General features: G+C 44.9%; 1 protein-coding gene across 1 annotated transcript in view; it reads right to left on the bottom strand.

Annotated features, from left to right (window-relative positions):
* ANKS1A (ankyrin repeat and sterile alpha motif domain containing 1A) overlaps positions 1–14719 on the bottom strand; it is a 79727-nt gene extending 65008 nt beyond the window's left edge. The window contains exons 1-9 of the mRNA XM_009272857.1: positions 14646–14719; positions 13714–13870; positions 11712–11774; positions 5578–5874; positions 4817–4892; positions 4424–4525; positions 3036–3131; positions 2729–2925; positions 770–862 (exon numbers count right to left, since the gene is read on the bottom strand). Of these exons, the coding sequence (XP_009271132.1) occupies positions 770–862; positions 2729–2925; positions 3036–3131; positions 4424–4525; positions 4817–4892; positions 5578–5781 (768 nt within the window). The 5' untranslated portion in view covers positions 5782–5874; positions 11712–11774; positions 13714–13870; positions 14646–14719. The remainder of the gene's footprint in view (positions 1–769; positions 863–2728; positions 2926–3035; positions 3132–4423; positions 4526–4816; positions 4893–5577; positions 5875–11711; positions 11775–13713; positions 13871–14645) is intronic.
* Between the last annotated feature and the right edge of the window lie 2660 nt (positions 14720–17379).

Genomic DNA, 17379 nt, shown 5'->3' with positions numbered 1-17379 from the left:
CTAGAGGCAGCACACACTCCACTTGTTTTACATACAAACCTACTGCATTTGGAAAAGCAAGGAAATCCACAAGATCCGTTTTCGCTTTGAAGATTTTCCTGGGTGTCAGCAGAGGTTGCCAAGACACATTTGTGGTTTCACACTCCCCCATACACAGGTCTCCCAGAGAGCCCTCACATCTGAGGTTCACAGGCAGGTGAACAAAAACGAGCAATAGGAAGCCCAGGAGCAACAACGCACAGTAGGAGAGCTTTAGTTTCATCAGAAAGCGGCTCACACGCATTGACCTCTGCAGAAGACAGCTTTAACATATGCTGGGCCGGATTCTCGGCTGAATTCAAGCCCCTGGTCCCTGTTCACGTCAGTGGGACCCACAAGCCCACGCATCTCCCCCACAGCTGGAAGCTAAGAGGAAGCAGGAAGCGACGGCCCTCTGGGTTTCAGTCTCAAGTGAAGATGCATTTGGTGGGATCATTACAAGTGGGCAACAGTCCACATCGCAACGTGATTCAGAAAAATCTCATCCTAAGGGAATTCCCAGCCAAGAATAGGAAAGTAAGGCTGAAGGTCAATACGGAGGTGCCCTGGAAGAACCGCACAAAGGAAGTTCCCATGGCAAGCGACAGCAGCAATGCCGGAGTGAAAGCAAACTTCATATTCACAACCCGACTTGCAAGGGAGGTAATAATATAGTTGGCTCCTCCCAAATTATTAAAACTGTTCTTTAAACCACATTCGTCTAAAACATCCCAAATCAAGTCCCACGTACCTCACAGGAAGCACCATGGCCTATCTTCTTCTCCACGTGCTGATCCTCCTCTTCATCAGGTGGAGGCTTGGCAGGCGGGGGTGGACGTTCTCTCTGCGGTTTAGAAGACCACTGTCAACTGTGTTGCGTTAAAGCACTTCCCCCTCCACTTCCACCAACACTACGTCCATGCTGCTGTGAATGCAGCACGGTAGGGACCTCCTCAAATTACTCTGAGTGGAGTAGAAGTTCAGTCCTAACAGCACAGAGCTTGGCAATGGTTGGTGTCTCTCCTCCTCCTCCTCTCCAGCAGGATACCTATTCGGGCAGAGAGCCCTTTCTGCAGATTCACCGTACTGCAGTCCTGTGGATGGACTGATGTTGATAACACAGACCACCCACTTCTGCTCCACAGCAGTGACACTGCGCAAGGCCAGCTCAGACCCACATGAGCACCAGCTACGCTTTCAGGAGAGTAAAACCGCTCGGGTGGAAGGTGCCGTGTACACAGGTTTGTTGCTTCATTGCTTAAGCCAGTTCATTCAGACCCGGACTGGTAATCTCAATGGCACAGCATTTCACAGGGACGGTCAGTAATGAATTCATGCAAATGGGTAGAAAGGGAAGACTCATCTCTTGTGTCTTAATGAAACAGTAACAAGAATAAGTGATTCCAGAGGCACCTTTTATAGTGGAAAACCCTAGAGATCAAGAGACAATGCTGCACTGCATTCCTCAAATATCCCAAGATTGCCTGTGGGCGGTTAGGGCTGTGCTGCCTTGTCTCCATGCAGAGCTAAAAACCTCTCTAGGTCATCTCCTGCCCTGCAGCAGCTCCATCTAACGGCAAAGGGAAAGACAGCAGAGGCGAACCGCTCACTCCAAAAAACTCAAGCAAGTTTTGGGAGAAACTCCAGCAAGCTCCTGGAGCACATCCCTCTTTCTTCTCCCTTTTCACTGCAGTTCAGCCTCTCATCTTTTCTCATTTGTGGTAGAGCTGAGCTTATTTCACATCAGACGTTATCAAGACAAGACAGTACATAGATGGATATAAGCCACCAATATTTAATTAGTAACAGGATAGAGCATCTTGTACTGCATAACTGAAAGAGAGATCTGGCTGAAATGCCAGTCCTGTAAAGCTTTTGTCTCATTTCTACTATTTTTGCTAATAGTACAGGGAAAAGGATGCACCTCTTTGCAGAGAGAGAGGAAGCACGGTTACAGTACCACCAGCAGTTTAATTGTTCATCGCTGCTTTGCCTTTTGTCCAAAAATACATCCACGGAGCAGGCTTTGTAAAACCAACCAGAAAACAAACCCTGAAGCTGACACAGCATGCTGCAAGGCCAGCATCCCGTCTGCCCCATAGCAGCGTTGCCACCGATTGCTAAGGGGGCAGCAGATGCAACTAACAGAAGGTGAGGAAGACTTCTTTGGAGACAGTTCCTGGAGCTTTGCATTGCCTTGTAAAGCCTTGAGTACCCTCTACAGATTTCTGCAAGTAATACACAAAAAAATGTTTCCGCTGCCAACTAGTTTCCAACAGGATGTTCTTAAAGATAATTTCTTGAGAGCCTTCTTTTGGGCAAAGCAGAGAGCAAGAGAGATGAGAAAAATGCTCCACACAAAAGTTTCCAAAGCTTTCTTCTAGGCAAGAAGTTAGCCCTTCAGCAAAGTGCAATGTCCTGACAAACCAAAATTCATAGGCACCAGCATTCAACTGCCAGAAAACAGAAGGATGCAACACTAGGTGAAAATCAGGCACGTAGAAGTGGCTACTCGTGGGCAACGCAACGGAGGTTATGTGAACAGGCCAGTGAAAAAGGAGAGGTACCTGCCTGCTCTAATCAGTGTCAGGGATGGGTTTAAAGATTTCCTCAAGCTGAGGGATTGGCAGCCTGCTGCAAAATCATGAAAATAGAGGTAGGTTACCTATCTTTCTGAGGCAAGCAGAGACAAGCACACATGACTACGTACAGGCCTGACTCCTGCTGCTTTGAGACCAGCCGATTCCGCTTCCTTATTCACAGACTCTCGATCTGAAGATCTCCCACTGGCAAGGCTGTCCAGGGAGTGGCAGGATGTTGCATTGTATAAAGCTTCATACGGGCTCTCCTCTTCTGGGTTCACATCAAAATCTATGATCAGTTCTGTAACTGCTTTCTCCACATCACCTGTGAGAGGAGGAGAGAGACAAGAGCATCACTCGGGGCTTCTGCCCTCGGAAAGTCAGCACTTGCAGGAAGAAGAGTGCTAGTGACTGCCGTGTTGCATGGAAGCCTACCCTGAGATATCTGGCACACAGGATCAGCGGCTGGAACAAGCGGCGCTTGAACAGTCTTCTCTGCAGCTTTGGCACTTTTCTTCCCGATCGTGTAATCTGCAATGAGGTGGGGCGACAGGGTCACTTTATGTCAATCTAGTTTTACGTCTGCTTCAGCATATGGTACTTCCTCCCTTGTGGATGGAAGGCCAACTGCCAGCTTAGTAAGTCTCCAAAGAATAACCAAAGTACATTATTAAAACTTGCAGCTCAGATCCCAAAATAGAAGCAGGCAGCCTCTTTAATCACACGCACAAGGTTAAGGATGGGTCTTTGAACTTTTACAGAGTCTTTAATCAGGAAGCTGCCTTTGGAGCAGTAATGGAGAAGATTACTTCACGTTGTAGACACAAGCTACATCACTAAACAGAGATGCAGTCTGGTCTTCTGGAGTCGTAAGACAGCAGAGAAACCAATTCTAGCTGTGGTCCCCTAATCACAGGCAGAGCCAGAAACATTAAGCTTACATGAATAAAGTCAGACAGCAGCATCTCATGCAGCTAGCTCACTTACAGGAGCAAACCAACAGCATTTACCTGCAAGAACTTTCGTTTTAAAGCTCATCTTTGTCTTCAGTTTCAACATTGAGATAATACCTACCAGCCTCACAGGCAAAGCTTAATTAAAAGTCTGCAAAGCGCTTTGAACCTGTAAAGCTCTCAAATGCTAAGCATGAATAATGCACACCAGTTGCATATGCTTCTGATCTTTCTCCCCACAGCTGAGAGGAAATTGAGACAGCATAATTACAAGGTATGAATTCAGCTAAGATGCCACATTTCATTCCCTAACTCGGACAGACACAATGGGCCAAGCTCCTTTATAAACCACAAGTAATCAAGGCCCTTTCTGTAAATCTCATCTGCAAAATCCATGCCCAAGCTTCACAATGAAGTGAGGAGTAGGATGCAAGATCTGTGGACGACTATTTGCCTACACAGACACATAAAGGATAGTTAATCCAAAACCATTTCTAAAGCTATTACTTTGCATTCTGCAAGCAGATTTAGGCTATCCTTAATTTTAATTAACTTCTAAAGTGAGTTAAACAAAGCTCAATTAAGCCCATTTAAACTGTAAAAGTCATGCCACGCTCCTTCAGCAAAGGAGCTAATCCCCCTAAATCCCCCCCTGGAAGTACCCCTGCAAACACTTGCTCTGAAGACAGCTCAGAGCATTTAAGCATCACTCCTTCCAACACCTGTAAGAGTCTCATCGAGGGACCTGGCCTGAGGCTGCGTTGCTTTCAACACTTTCCAGGACTAGAGAACAAAATCCTGTACTTGCACTGGCACAATTATCATCCCAAACTCTTCCCTCCTGCCCGCACACAGAGCTACACCACTTACCTTCGATGAGAGCTGCTATGTGTTGGCTTTTCTGAGAAGGAAGTTCCCTCACAATATCCAGAGCTGTCAGGCCTCTGTTATCCTTTATGTTCACATCAATACCTATGGCAATAGGTGTAGAGACGGCAAAAGCAAGAATATTTTCAAACTGTATGCAAATTCATGCCTTTAATCAAGTTAGAGCTTACACTTGTGATCATCGGGGGGGGGCCACTAAAAAATGCTCTAGAGAGGCAGATTTAAAGCCAAACACCAACAGATAACCTCTCCTATAACCCTCTCCGAGGAACACCACTTTGATAGCTGGTTGGAGAAACACTATAAAGGGGTTTCCTCAAGTTCTGGGTGAAGGGATCACCATGTTATTTCTTCAAAAGGGGAACAGTCTCTCACCTGCGGCCAGCAATATTTGTACCACATCTGTCTTGCCAAACAAAGCAGCTTCGTGCAAAGCACTGCCCTTTTCAGTCTGCAAATTAAATGGAAAATAGCATGAAGCTAGACAGCGGGGAATGGTGATGGAGGCATGTTTTAGAAGGTTACAGAAGCAATAAATATACAGCATCATATACAAAGTGTGGGCAACAATATCTACAACTGAGGACAAGCTACCAGTATAACTGCAATGGTGAGAATTTGGAATGGAAAATGGGATGGTCTCTTCAGAGAGACGTGCGGGCCCAGGTTAGAGACCAAGAAAGGACTTTCGACAGCTTAGCAAGAGGTCATGTCCTGAAGAAGAAAGACAAGACCACCACATACAAGCTATTGCTGTGAAAACAGCATATTCACAAGTGGCTTGATAGGAAGAGAAACAGTTTGCCTCCGTTGCTATCAAGAGCTCATGGTTTTGCAGGGCAGAACAGCTTAGGTGAGAGGGCTTTTTTTCCCCCCTCCCTCACTATGTGTCTGGGGCTCTTTGTCCAACTAACGAGCAGGCATGAAGCATGCACAACACCAGAATCCCTCTGAGCAGCTTCTCAGAGCAACCAAGAGCTGAACAAGCAGCCCAGAGGAAAACAAAGCTATCGCTCATCTTTCATAAACGATCCCTCCAGGAGGAGGGTTAGGTGGGGCGCTCTGTATCGCGACTATATGGGTTCTCCACCCCCCAGCAATCAGACCAGCCCTTCACGCACAGACACACCAGATACCTGATAGTTGCTATCCATGCCAGCATCCAGGAGGACATGGACCACAGTTTTGTGACCATTCCTAGCTGCCAAGTGCAGGGGAGTGTGTTTCTTAGTGTTGCAGCTTAAAAGATTGGGGTGAGCGTTCAAGAGCATCTTCACGACTTCCAGCCTCCCATAGAGCGCGGCCAGGTCCAGAGGAGTCTCAAACTTGTTATTGCGCATGGTGGGGTCGGTCAGCTCCTCCAGAAGGACCTTCACCACCTCTGTGTGGCCGTACTGCGCGGCGCAGTGCAGCGCCGTCTCGTTGTCGTTGTTCTGGGGGGTCACAAATGCCAGCGCGTCAGAACGGGGGAGAACAGAGCTGCTCCGTGCCTCGCTCAAACCATTGAAGTTTAAACACAAAAACAAGACAAAAAAGCAGTCGGGAAGCAGAGAGCCCAGTTTGAATCAGAGCCTGGAGCAATGTTTTCACCGTCTCACTAGCCATTTACCAGGCACAGCCAACCCCTCATGAACTCATCAACCAACCCACCCAGTAAAAGCTTCAGAACAATAAGCTTTGCTCAGATATGGGAAATCTGCTCTATGGGAAATAGGTGCTATATATGGAATAGCCTGCTTTCAAGGCACTGAGGTCAAAATCAAGGGACCATGCTAAAGTTTAAAGGACTGTTGAGCTGTATCTGGATTCCCATTAATTCTGCTAGCACATGGGGAAAGCAGTCTGTTATTTGTTGGCAGCATCCCACGCTTTGGGGTGCCACAAAAACATAAAAGGCTGCACTATATGATAGGCAAACTGCAGCATGAATTCTATCTGCCGTAGCTTAATCGTCATCATTTTAGATTTAAACTTCAATTGTTTCAAATCCTACTTATCCTGATTATAACAGTCATTCCACCTTTGCAATTCTGAAGCTCGCAAGCTGGCTGGTTTGAGAAAGGGTGCATAAAGTTACATGCAGTTTGTGAATTAGAAAGCAGTGCAATTAGATCACTCCACTAACAAGCCCTTGTAGTCAAGGTCTCAGGTCAACTGAGGGAAGAGATGTCCCAGCAACAAGAGAACACCTCCACAGTGAAAGCCAGATCCAATTAATGCATGCAGCATCTGTCAGGTTAAGAATCAGCAATGCAAAGCATTGAAAGACAAGCAACCTAAACACATTTCACTTGCAGGTGCAAAATAGGAACATTGTCAGATTTAAAAGAGCTTTTTCTCAAATTAAATTCACCTCAAGTTTCTAGTTTTACTACTGTGTGTTATCCACAGAGGGATTTCCGTTTAAGGACTTTAGAAACAAATACTTATCTAACAATTCGACCCAAAAAACTTCAGTACAAATGGTTACACACTACAACTTCAGCTGAAAGAACGATGGCTGAATTTGTCATTTTAAGAACAGTTTCCATTTAAAAAAAAAAAACAGAGAATGTACTTGTCTTGATGGAGTTAGAAGTACTACTTTAGAAACTGAATTTGATCAAAATACCTTCCTTTTTGCTTTGAGAGCACATGCACTTTTTTGGATACCAGCTTGTAGGAGCAGTCAATATTTTGCACCATTTCACAACCACACTGCAGAACTTGCTCTGTTGTACAAGTACTTTAATCCTATTAACGTGTTAAGTCATTCTAGGGATTACAGGAGTCACACATGCAAACTCCCATTTGTTTTTATCTGGTATTTGCATCATTCTCCAGCCACATGAAAAGCAAAAGGGAAGCGAGGTGCTCTGGAGAGGCTCTCTGCAGCCACAACTTGTATAAAAGCAAAGACTAAGGAGGCAGGAAGGAGCAACAGCCACATGCAGGAGTGAGATATTTAAGAAGGCAAGGAAAGCATGGCATCACTGTTAGCACAGAAGTTCAAAGTCAGACAACAGGCTCTATACTTGGAGTGGCAGAGGCAGCCATGGTGAAGGAAGGCACATACAAGTGGACAGAAATTACTGTAGAATAAAGAAGTCTGCACATAAAATACATATACGGAGTGAGAAGGGGAGAGAATAGAGAACTACAGAGCTTACACCTATCGATCAGCTTAAGCTGCTGGTCTCGAGGCATTTAAAAGGTTGGTAAATCACTTTATTCTTATTTGACAGCACAGGGAACCCAGGTATCGGTGGGCCCATGACGCAGCCAGACCGAGGCCCTCAGCCTGCCCCATAGCACGAGGGAGGCTTGCTGCCAATTTTTGCAGAAAGAGTAGATAACCCCAGCCCCTCTGGAGCAGCAAATATCTGCCAAAGAGCCACGGGGGGTATGCACTGCTCATGCCACGCTGGCCCTGGCTACAGGGGATTTCCATGGCTAGGACTGTCCCCCTCTCATCCCTCCCTGGCACAGAGACCACATCCCTCAAGGGCTCTTTAAAGCGCACAGCAACTCCAAACACCTGCCTGATGGCTCAGAAATGGGAACATAACATCCTTTAATAACATAATTGTTGAAGACTTCCCCCATCTTCACTGCAATTTAGTCTAATTTTCTTTAAGCAGGTCAGGGCTCTGACGCTCAGGATGAAATCCCCAGACTTTCCTCCTGCAATAGAGATCACGAGGTGGTAAACTCTCCTGAATCACTACAGCAAGCCTTTCCCCATCTCAGACTGTGTACTGGAAACTCCCGCTATTGCATAAGTCTTTATTGCCTCCATTTTAGGAGAGCTTTGAGCAGCCAAAAATGCTAGAGCCGTTCCAGGCAAGGGAGTTTGCCTCCCTTCCCCGCATCGCCTCTCCAAGCACAAACCAGAGCAGAGCCTGAACAATGAGCATGAGCGCTCAGACATACGTATTTATCGGAGATGGAAAAAGAAAATTCCTTTCCAGCAGCCAGAAGGCATATGGGTTCAAATTTCAAAACTTCTTAGAAAAATAGAGCACTCAACAGGGCCCAGGGGCTGCATTCTTGCAGGAATCCTTAGCACCCCCTCAATTCACAGTTGGGAGTGAGAAGCTGGGCTCATACGATGCCCGCCTACAGACCACAAACCGGGAACACAAGCAGAAACGCCTCTGCTTTCATATGGGCTCCATCAAATTTTTCAAGCCCTGGTAACTAGATACCACATACCATAGCCCTTATGCTCGTCACACAATAAAATGGAGCATCTACAGCTCCTTAAAGTGTATCTGCCTGCGCTCCTGTTCTTAACACACCGTAAGAGGGCTTTGATTGAAGAACGGGAGACTTGGTTTAAATAAGGGAACGTTTTCTAACTTTCTAACCTGCAAAGGTTTGAACAGTTGAATAAACTGCCAAGGGAGACTATACAGCTGTCCCTCTCCGAGGTTTCCGAGAAGCTGCTAGACAAACACTGCTCAGGAATGGTTTAGGTAGACCCGATCCTGCCTCAGGGCTGGGGAAAGAGGCTATATGACTCTTCGGTCCCATCCAACCTACTTCTAAGATTCCTTTTTTGTAGGATTTCTGTCAGTGTGTGCATGTCTAACATAGGCTTGCCCTATTAAAAACCTGCTATTTTGCTGTGCCAGTGACACGACTGATCCTAAAGCACAGAACAGGGATGCCCCGCTGGCATCCACTCCATAAAGTTTCAGTTAAAGGCAGGCCAAAATGAAAGAAAAAAAACCTGTTTAGCAAAATCCAAACTTCACCAGGAGGTGACACCCAAGGCACATCACAACCTCGGGCACAAAGCAGGCTGGAAGAGTTGGCTGGAGCTGCCCGGTCAGTTGTGCCATCTCCTTCCCTCCTTTTGCAGTACAAAATTTCCATCGGTGCCCCACACGGCACTGCCAGGAGCAGAGTGAGGATGAACAGGTCTCCTTCGTTCCTACAGGTGCCCAACAGCGCCAAACACATTTCAGAAAAAAAAGATGATCCCCATATGTCCAACAAGCTTTCGGAGCTCTGCGGGTGGGTTCACTGCCCGGTTTCAGTTGCAGACTCCAGGTGATAGGCTTCCACTTTTCTCAGCAGCCCATTTAGATTTATAGCATTTTAAACCCAATCTGCATGATTCATTTGCTTCCAATTAAAAAAAGACAAAGGTAGTTTGTGCAGCACACAAACTTGAGCTATGTGACAGCTTTTTCTGCTTTGGCTCTCCTCAACTGGTTGGTTCCTTCATACAAATTAAATAACCAAATTCAAGATAGCAGGAGTTACTGAAGCAAAGTTGCTGCTCCATCTCTTAACCTTCCTTCTATCATTTGCTTTTCAGAAGTCCTTCAGGCCTGTAACAGACGTATTGCAGGGACCGCCTACTGAACAAAAGATGTTGAGAAGGAAGGGGCATAAAAAGAAGCTGTTAACTATTTCTTTAACTTTTAGGAGAGCAAGAAGCTTCTAGCTTTCTTATCTCTTCCTCAACAGGATATTAAATTGTAGCCCAGCCTTACAGAAATGCTTTCCCTCTCTTCTAAAGATCCCAAAATGTTTGGAAAGATGAAACATCTCACTTCAATCATTTCTGTATGACATCCCATCCTGCATGGGAGCTGAGAAGCTGGAAGCACCAACTAAGCAAGGACTCTTACACTTTGCACCTGGACTTTTTGTGGTTCTCCCACCTGCAGCCAGGCTACTGAGAAAACATCAAGGTTTGCATGACAGGTATGATGCCACATGCTCTTCACATCAAACCTGGTCAGAAACTGGTGGAAAGCTGGTCAGAACTTGTGGTGAACCTAACAGATTGTGTCTAAATCTTAACTCTCTCCTTAAAACCAAGGCAAAGATTTCAACAACACTAGCCTTGTTCTCGAGAGCTCTACAGCCATCTTGAAAACTGAACTGAGAGTTTAAAATAATGCACTTGTCAAAAATATAAAATCCAAATTAGAATACTTCGTAAACAAAAATCCACAAGAAAGTGAGCTCGCTGTATATTACATCTTTATATTCCTTCTTCGTTCAACATTTTAATGCTGGAGTGTGTAAGATTTTACTCTGTTATTGTCAACGTTTTAGAAAGCTCCTTTCAGGCAACTGAACTGCTTGACTATGATGTTTCCACAGAAGACATTCGTTGTTGTAAAATTCCCATCTGGATTTTTGTAAAAATCACCGATACGGATGAGCTTCACGTAAATATATTTGTGCTTAAAGAGGTATGCACTAGAGTGTTTCCTGAAACAGAAGTCTGCAAAAACAAACGTAATTCCCAGCAGTTAGCAAGCTCAGGGACTTTGAATGTGTGTTTTTAAGGTACTGCAGATCAAGCAGAGTGAAAGTTTTAACTAAACTTTGAGAGACAGAAATCTGCCATGGATGGCTGGATCCCAAATAATTGGCTGGAAGCAACTGTGGCGTGGTAGCCGAGAGCAGAAGTATCTCATGACAAATCAGCAGGCTATTACGCCATCACTGGCCTGCAGCTTCACTAGAAATAAAAATGAAAAATGGTGTCTGCGAAAACACCACCAGGAACTTTATCTGCTTCCTCAATTGCTCAGCCTCAGTGCATCGTAAGTGCTGATGTCATGCCTTTTTGTAGCTCAAGAACAACTAAAAGCAAGAGAGAAGCAAAATAGGCAAGGAAACAGGAACAGAAGACTAGGGCTGAAGGGTCAGACGACACAACAGACTTGACATCAAAAAAAAAGAGAGAGACTGATGCAATAAGCAGGACATGAAGGACTTGGGAAGGGAGGCACGAACATTACTGCCTTCCCTTCTCCCCACCACCACCAAAAGAATTAACTGTCCATTCAAATGACAAATACAGCATTATGCATTTTGTAGGAGAAAAGGCATGAAAATTCACTCCAAACAGCCCACAGAGAAAATGCATCCATGTTTAAGCAGGAAAAAAAATTTCCTTCTCTTTGCGTTTATCAGCAACATTAGCACATGAAACAAAACCTAAAGCATTTTAATTGAAATAACATTACCTTTTGGAAGTCATCCAGCCAAATCAAGCAAACTGACCATCACCGTGAGTCCTACAAGGCTAAGCAAAGAAGGAGCCCCCGGGAAAGTAAGGAAAAGCTTCCCTTAAATTATGTTTCTATAACTGCTTTGAAGAAAGAAACCCACAGTAAATAAACGGTCGCATTTTACTTTTCCCCAAGCAGCTGCAAACTGAACAGGTATTATTGCAACTGGATGACATTGCACCTGGAAGCACGCGAGTGCAGCTTGGAGTAATGATGCAGTGAAATGCTGACAGCAAAGTACACACCTTGGCATTGATATATGGGTCAAAGGGGCCGTACTTTTTGAGTTCTTTGATCTCAAGAGCATTCTACAAAAAGGAAGAGGAAAAAGAAAAAAAATGTGATAATGAAATGGGTGAGATATAGCAACAAAGCAATGGGTGACTCCCAAGGGGTGGAAATGACAGAACACAGCATCTTGTTCCAGTCAAAGCTATTAACAGCAGAAGCCATTCCAGCTGCCGATTCCTGTAACTTGAACCACTGTGCATTTCATTTACAAGACTCCAAACACAAGCAGCGCGGGCTATTCGGCTGACTTTTCTCATTTAAAAAGGCTCCTACTAAACAGACGTTAATGAAACATTACCTGGAAGGATTACACTAAGCTTTTAATCTCTTGCAAAGGTTTCCCCTATACCTGTCCTACTCAGAGCAGAACAGTTCACACTCAGGGCCCTCAGTCAATTTTTATCAGATTGATTGTAAACAGCTAACTACACTTCTCAAATCCATTTAAACAGACTGAATGCCTGCAGCTGCGCCTGAAGACACTATTAACCACAACCCCAAACTGGAAAAATTTATCAACAGAGACATTAAAACACACACTCTTAGTTATTCTGCTCAATTTTTGGGGAGTGGCAGTGAATAGCATTACCACCATATTTTTTATTTCGGGGTGCTTTAGAAGCAACCATTTAGCCTTGGAGCAGCCTGATGCATCAAGTTAGCCATCTTATACTGAGGAACAGAAAACTTAAGCGTGGCACTTTGGTCCCCACAAAGTATGGCTGGAAGCAGGATTAGGACTCCCAAACCGACTCCAAAGGGAGTTTGCTCCTCAGCTTCTGAAAAGTATATACCACAGATCAAAATTAGACAGCAGAAACTCACAGTTCCCAGCTGCTCATCTTGACTTCGACAGATTTTGCTAAACTTGAGCCATGAGGATCTGACCTACTTGTGAATTAACTTCTGATGAATATACATTTTTAGCCTTGTGGTACTAAGGCAGACAAAGCTATTTTGGTTTACTCCTCTCCTCCTGGATGAAAACCTGAATGGTTTAGGAGTTGATTCACAGGGACATTAGATATTCCTGCCTTAGGGACAGGACAACCAAGGGCTACTGTAGCTTTAACCGTCTGATTTGGACCTGTTACTGCATGTCTGCCCAAGCTCACTCAGCCAAAAGTGGTTCAGTAACACTGCTCAGCTGGCCTCGCTCAGTAAACCGGTTCCCTTACCCAAAACTCTTAAACAAAATAAATATTTGGGTCTTCCAGCAGCATCATTTCAGAAGTTCCCTGGAACTGTAAGATACCTGCTGACTTCCACGGGGAAGTTACACGGGAGCCAGCCCTCCAAACTGGACACAGCAGCCGCTGTACAGAATAGCTGCCTCGTACAAACCAATCCCTCTGCATCCTAGACCAAAAACTATCAGCTTGACAAAGGGAAGAAATCCACCCGATTTTTCTTCTTGCCTGATTGAGAAAATTGTTCTCTAAGATCAAGCTAAGGATTTATCTGGGGGCAAGTAGGGTTAAAATTATCTTACAACTTACAAATTAGTTAACTGGAGCAAGTGCTAGAGACAAGCCAGGAGAGTAGCTAAGAGAGCATGGCCAAACAAAGACTAAACAAAGCTGCTTTGATTAGTTCCCAAAGAAGGGAGCCAATGTATCCTCTGACAGAACTAGAAACCTTCTCAGCTATCCAGCAACTGAAAGGAAAAACTATGGGTTAGTTTTAGAAGCTCAGTATGAAAGCAGGAGACCACTTCCTAGGTGTTGAGTGGTTCTCATATTTATATATCTCAGTATAAGCATATATACCTTACTCATTCAACCACTAACTCGGAACTGGAGCTATTTGCTTTAGGCAGTGCCCTTCTTATCCCATTAACAAGTAGGACTTTATAACAATTGCTACTAGTTTGTGAAGGGTCAGGAGTCAGCTGAAGTAGTCTCTCTCCATCCGAGGGAAGCGATTCAACGATATATTAGAGAAAAATACGCAGACCTGCTCATTCACTTTAGTATGCGAAGGTCCCTGGTGGATGAGGAGCTTCACTATGTCTGCATCTCCCTTCCAAGCTGCCAGGTGAAGAGGGTAACAGCCTTTACAGTCTGCTACGTTGGTTAGTGCGTCGTTCCTCAGCAGAACTTCCACCACATCCCTGCAAGAGAAGGAAACTTGAGTCCGTAAGATATTCCGTCCTTGTTTCTCAGCTTACATTCTGCAGTGAGTATTTTACAAAAAAGTTCATCTGAACAGGAGTATTTCAGATATCCTCTTGAAATGTGATTTTAAAGCGTTCCTATTAAATGCTGCCCAAGGGAAAAAAAAAGACTGCTGAGAGGAGCTCAGGAAAGATCTATGTTACCTTCATACTAATGGAGCTGAATAGGACTGAAGTCAATCAAAAAGCCACTCTGGTGAAAAGTGAATTGCACCAGCACAATGAAGATGAGTAAAGATTTTAACTCTATTCAATTTCTCAGTATCTTAAGTAGCAATGAACAATACAAGATTTAACACGCTGAAGACTGGAGTTACTTAAAAATGTAATATGCACGAAAGCGAATTTTAAGTGGTGCAGGCACAGCAACACATTGGACACCAGACAGACTGCAGAGGACTGTTACTGGAGAAGCCACCTGTAGTATGTTGTTATATCTTATCCAAATTGCTTATAAATAAAAGGGTGGTTGAAAACCTCAGTGTTTCGCCAAATTTTTAGAGATGTACGATCATACTGTGCAGCAGCCAATGCCTCTATAGCCTCACTGCACTGATGTTCTTCACTTCTTGTCCTGAAGATGGTGTAGTGCTGCACCATCGCCACGTTTTCAGTGGAAACGGCATTTGACTGGTGAATGAATTAGACAGAAACCGTAGCTTGTAAAGCACATAGTATCCCCTACGATCAAAGGCATTATAAGATGACTCACTTATGACCATTCAAAGCAGCATGGTGCAGTGGAGTGTATCCAGTACTGTCAACGCAGTTCACATTTGGCCCTCTCCAGATGCTGCAAGACAGAAAACGTACAGGGAACACTTAGGCACACACCAAACAGACGGACAGCTGGCAAGGACAAGTTTCAGCAGAGTTCTCACACCAAGTTGGTTATCTGGAAGCAAACCAGTGGCTGGACAGCTGCGGTTAAGAGCAGTAATACAGAGAACAGACCGCACAGCACTGCGTCGAGCAGAGGGGTTAGTGTCACAAAGCACACAGCCGGTACAGGGATTCACTACTCGATGCTTTATCAGACCATCCTGGTTTTAAGTCAGAGCTCCCACGTTCTGCTACTAGACATCTTCCAGCCATACATGCGCTTGCCAAAAAGCATCTTCAGAAGAACATGTGTCTATTAAAGTTAACCACAAGAGACAGTAAACCATCAACCCACCGCTAATTCACACCCCTCTGAAGAATTTTGATGGGTCTGGGAAACCCTCTTCCCTCCGTGGCAAGAGTCACTAGGGGTGTAAGTCAGAGACTGTGGGATACAGAGCCTGCCCTTGGTCACCAGTGTGATCCACGCTGACTTCTTACTGTCCAAAAATCATTTCCATCTGACAGCTGTTGGCAGTCTATACGAAAGAGTAGGTGGTCTCCGAGCACTTCTGAGAATATTGTTAACTTCCCTCCCTTGTTCAAAAGTTGAACAGCAAGGATTTAAGGATTAACCCTGTAGAGGATTAATCTTCCCTCTAACCCCTGCAGGGTGTCCCATTTAAAACAGCGGAGAAACGCACGTGTAAGAAGCTGGCACTGCTCTCGAGCTTGCTGTTAAAGGAGTTTGGTTTCTACTGCCGCCCCTCACCAGTGCTACCACCCTCTCCCAGAAAGGGCACAGGAACTCACATCAATACGTTCTTAAACGCAAATGGAAGCCGTTCACCTTTCCTGAAGACGGCCCTCTCCGTTACAACCCATCACTCCTTGTATGCTGGCCTGTTTTAAACTTAGTACTTTCAAGAATTATAGAGGATTTATAAGCCTAGACAATCACGCTTTTGCTAATACAGTACGTTTTCCTGCTTTGTTTTCTTTAACTAGGGGTGGAACTTAACAGCACCCTCTCACCCCCAGTTTAATTGGTTTAAAATAAACTGTTGCTTTTTATGAAGTAGGCCTTTCCTGATCATTTCATTTCCTCCCCAGCATGTAATTGCTACGACTCATTGTATGATACAGAGGCAGCCCGAGCAGTAACTAGGTTTTCTAAAATAACAGTCATTACTAGAGGGCTCCTAGCCAGAAAAAACTCCATACCACAGTGTACAAAAGCAGCAGGAGAGGCACCAAACCAACAGGAATCTCGTGCAGACCAAGTGGAAATTCAGAAGTAAACTAAGCAGCATGCTCACTCTCAAGCACATTTCAGGTGGGATTCAGGAGCACGCTCTGAAATGGAAAGTCTCTCCCCGCCAAGCGAGTCCTGATCCAGCAAAGCGTTATAAAAGGCCTCGCAGTCCTGAGACAGACACGAGTTCCGCTAGAGGAGAGGCAGCTAAGGGGAAACTTTATCCAAGAGGACAGGGAAGTAAGCCACAAAATCCAATTTGCAAAGGATCAGAAGGCTTATCCAGAGGCATTCCCGCACACCACACACCATCCTGCGCTTCAGAAGGAAAAGGCAAACCAATACATGCACGCAATGCATTTCAAGCGCTACTCGCATCGTTTGCGGGTGATGGCTTGAACTATGTCCAGAAGATACGTGAGACACCAAAAAACCGATCCGATTGAGTCCAGGAGGTGCCCTACCCCATCCAGCTGCAACAGTCCTGAAGCATGAAGGGGACCTGAGTAATTCTCAGGCTTTGGTTTATTTTTGGCAGTGGGCTCATGCAATGTGGTTGCCCAAATAATTTATTGCTGGATTTAAAGTGCCAATTAATGGTTAAAACCAGAGACCAGAAAGACTTGCATGTAGTCTGGAGCAGTTATAAATACTGCGCCTGTGCATCCCCTTGCACAGGCTGCTAACCTGACCAAAGCCAGAGAGTCCAGTGGTTTTACACGTTAAACAGAGCTGTGTTTTGATGCTGAGCTCAAGAAGCTTCAGGGTGTACATATGAAAAACCAGCAGCGTTTAATACAAATATTTCTTTCAGCTGAAGTTATGAAGTAAGGAAAACCGAGGTTAGTGGTGTAATGGGCATAAACCAAGTCACTTGCTCAAAGTGATCCACCCAGTTGGCAGCGAGACCGGGGACTGGAGCCCAGGATATCCATCTCCACCAGAACGTGGTCTCCCTGTGAGAAAGCACACTTCCATAAACTTCCTTAGAAACTCTCTGGTTAATGCTTTAGAGTAAAAAGCAAAGTTCACTCAGGGGATTCAGAGGAGGAAAAAAGTTGGGAGTCCAAGATGGAGCTGGTTCAACAGCGAGCGCTGGGTACTGCAGAAATCAACTGCTAAGATTTTAAGATATTAAAAAAAAAAAAAAAAGATCTGCTGTGTCCTTTCCTTCCCCTTGCCCTTTTATTCTTGCAAATAAAGAAAGCTTTTATCAAAGAAAGGTCAAATCACCCAGAAGTTCAGACTGAAAGGATCCAAGAAGAGAACTATTTATATTTAGATGTGAGGACTGCAGTGAAGTATATCACTCTCTCCCCTCCTCTTCCTCTCCAGCTCTGCTAGGAAGGCCATAGAGTTCTCCTGACTT

This window comes from Aptenodytes forsteri, unplaced genomic scaffold (genome assembly GCF_000699145.1).
Source record: "Aptenodytes forsteri isolate BGI_AS27 unplaced genomic scaffold, ASM69914v1 Scaffold142, whole genome shotgun sequence".
NCBI lineage: Eukaryota > Metazoa > Chordata > Aves > Sphenisciformes > Spheniscidae > Aptenodytes > Aptenodytes forsteri.
Note: the sequence above shows the minus strand (reverse complement) of the source record. Positions and strands in the feature narration are given on the sequence as shown.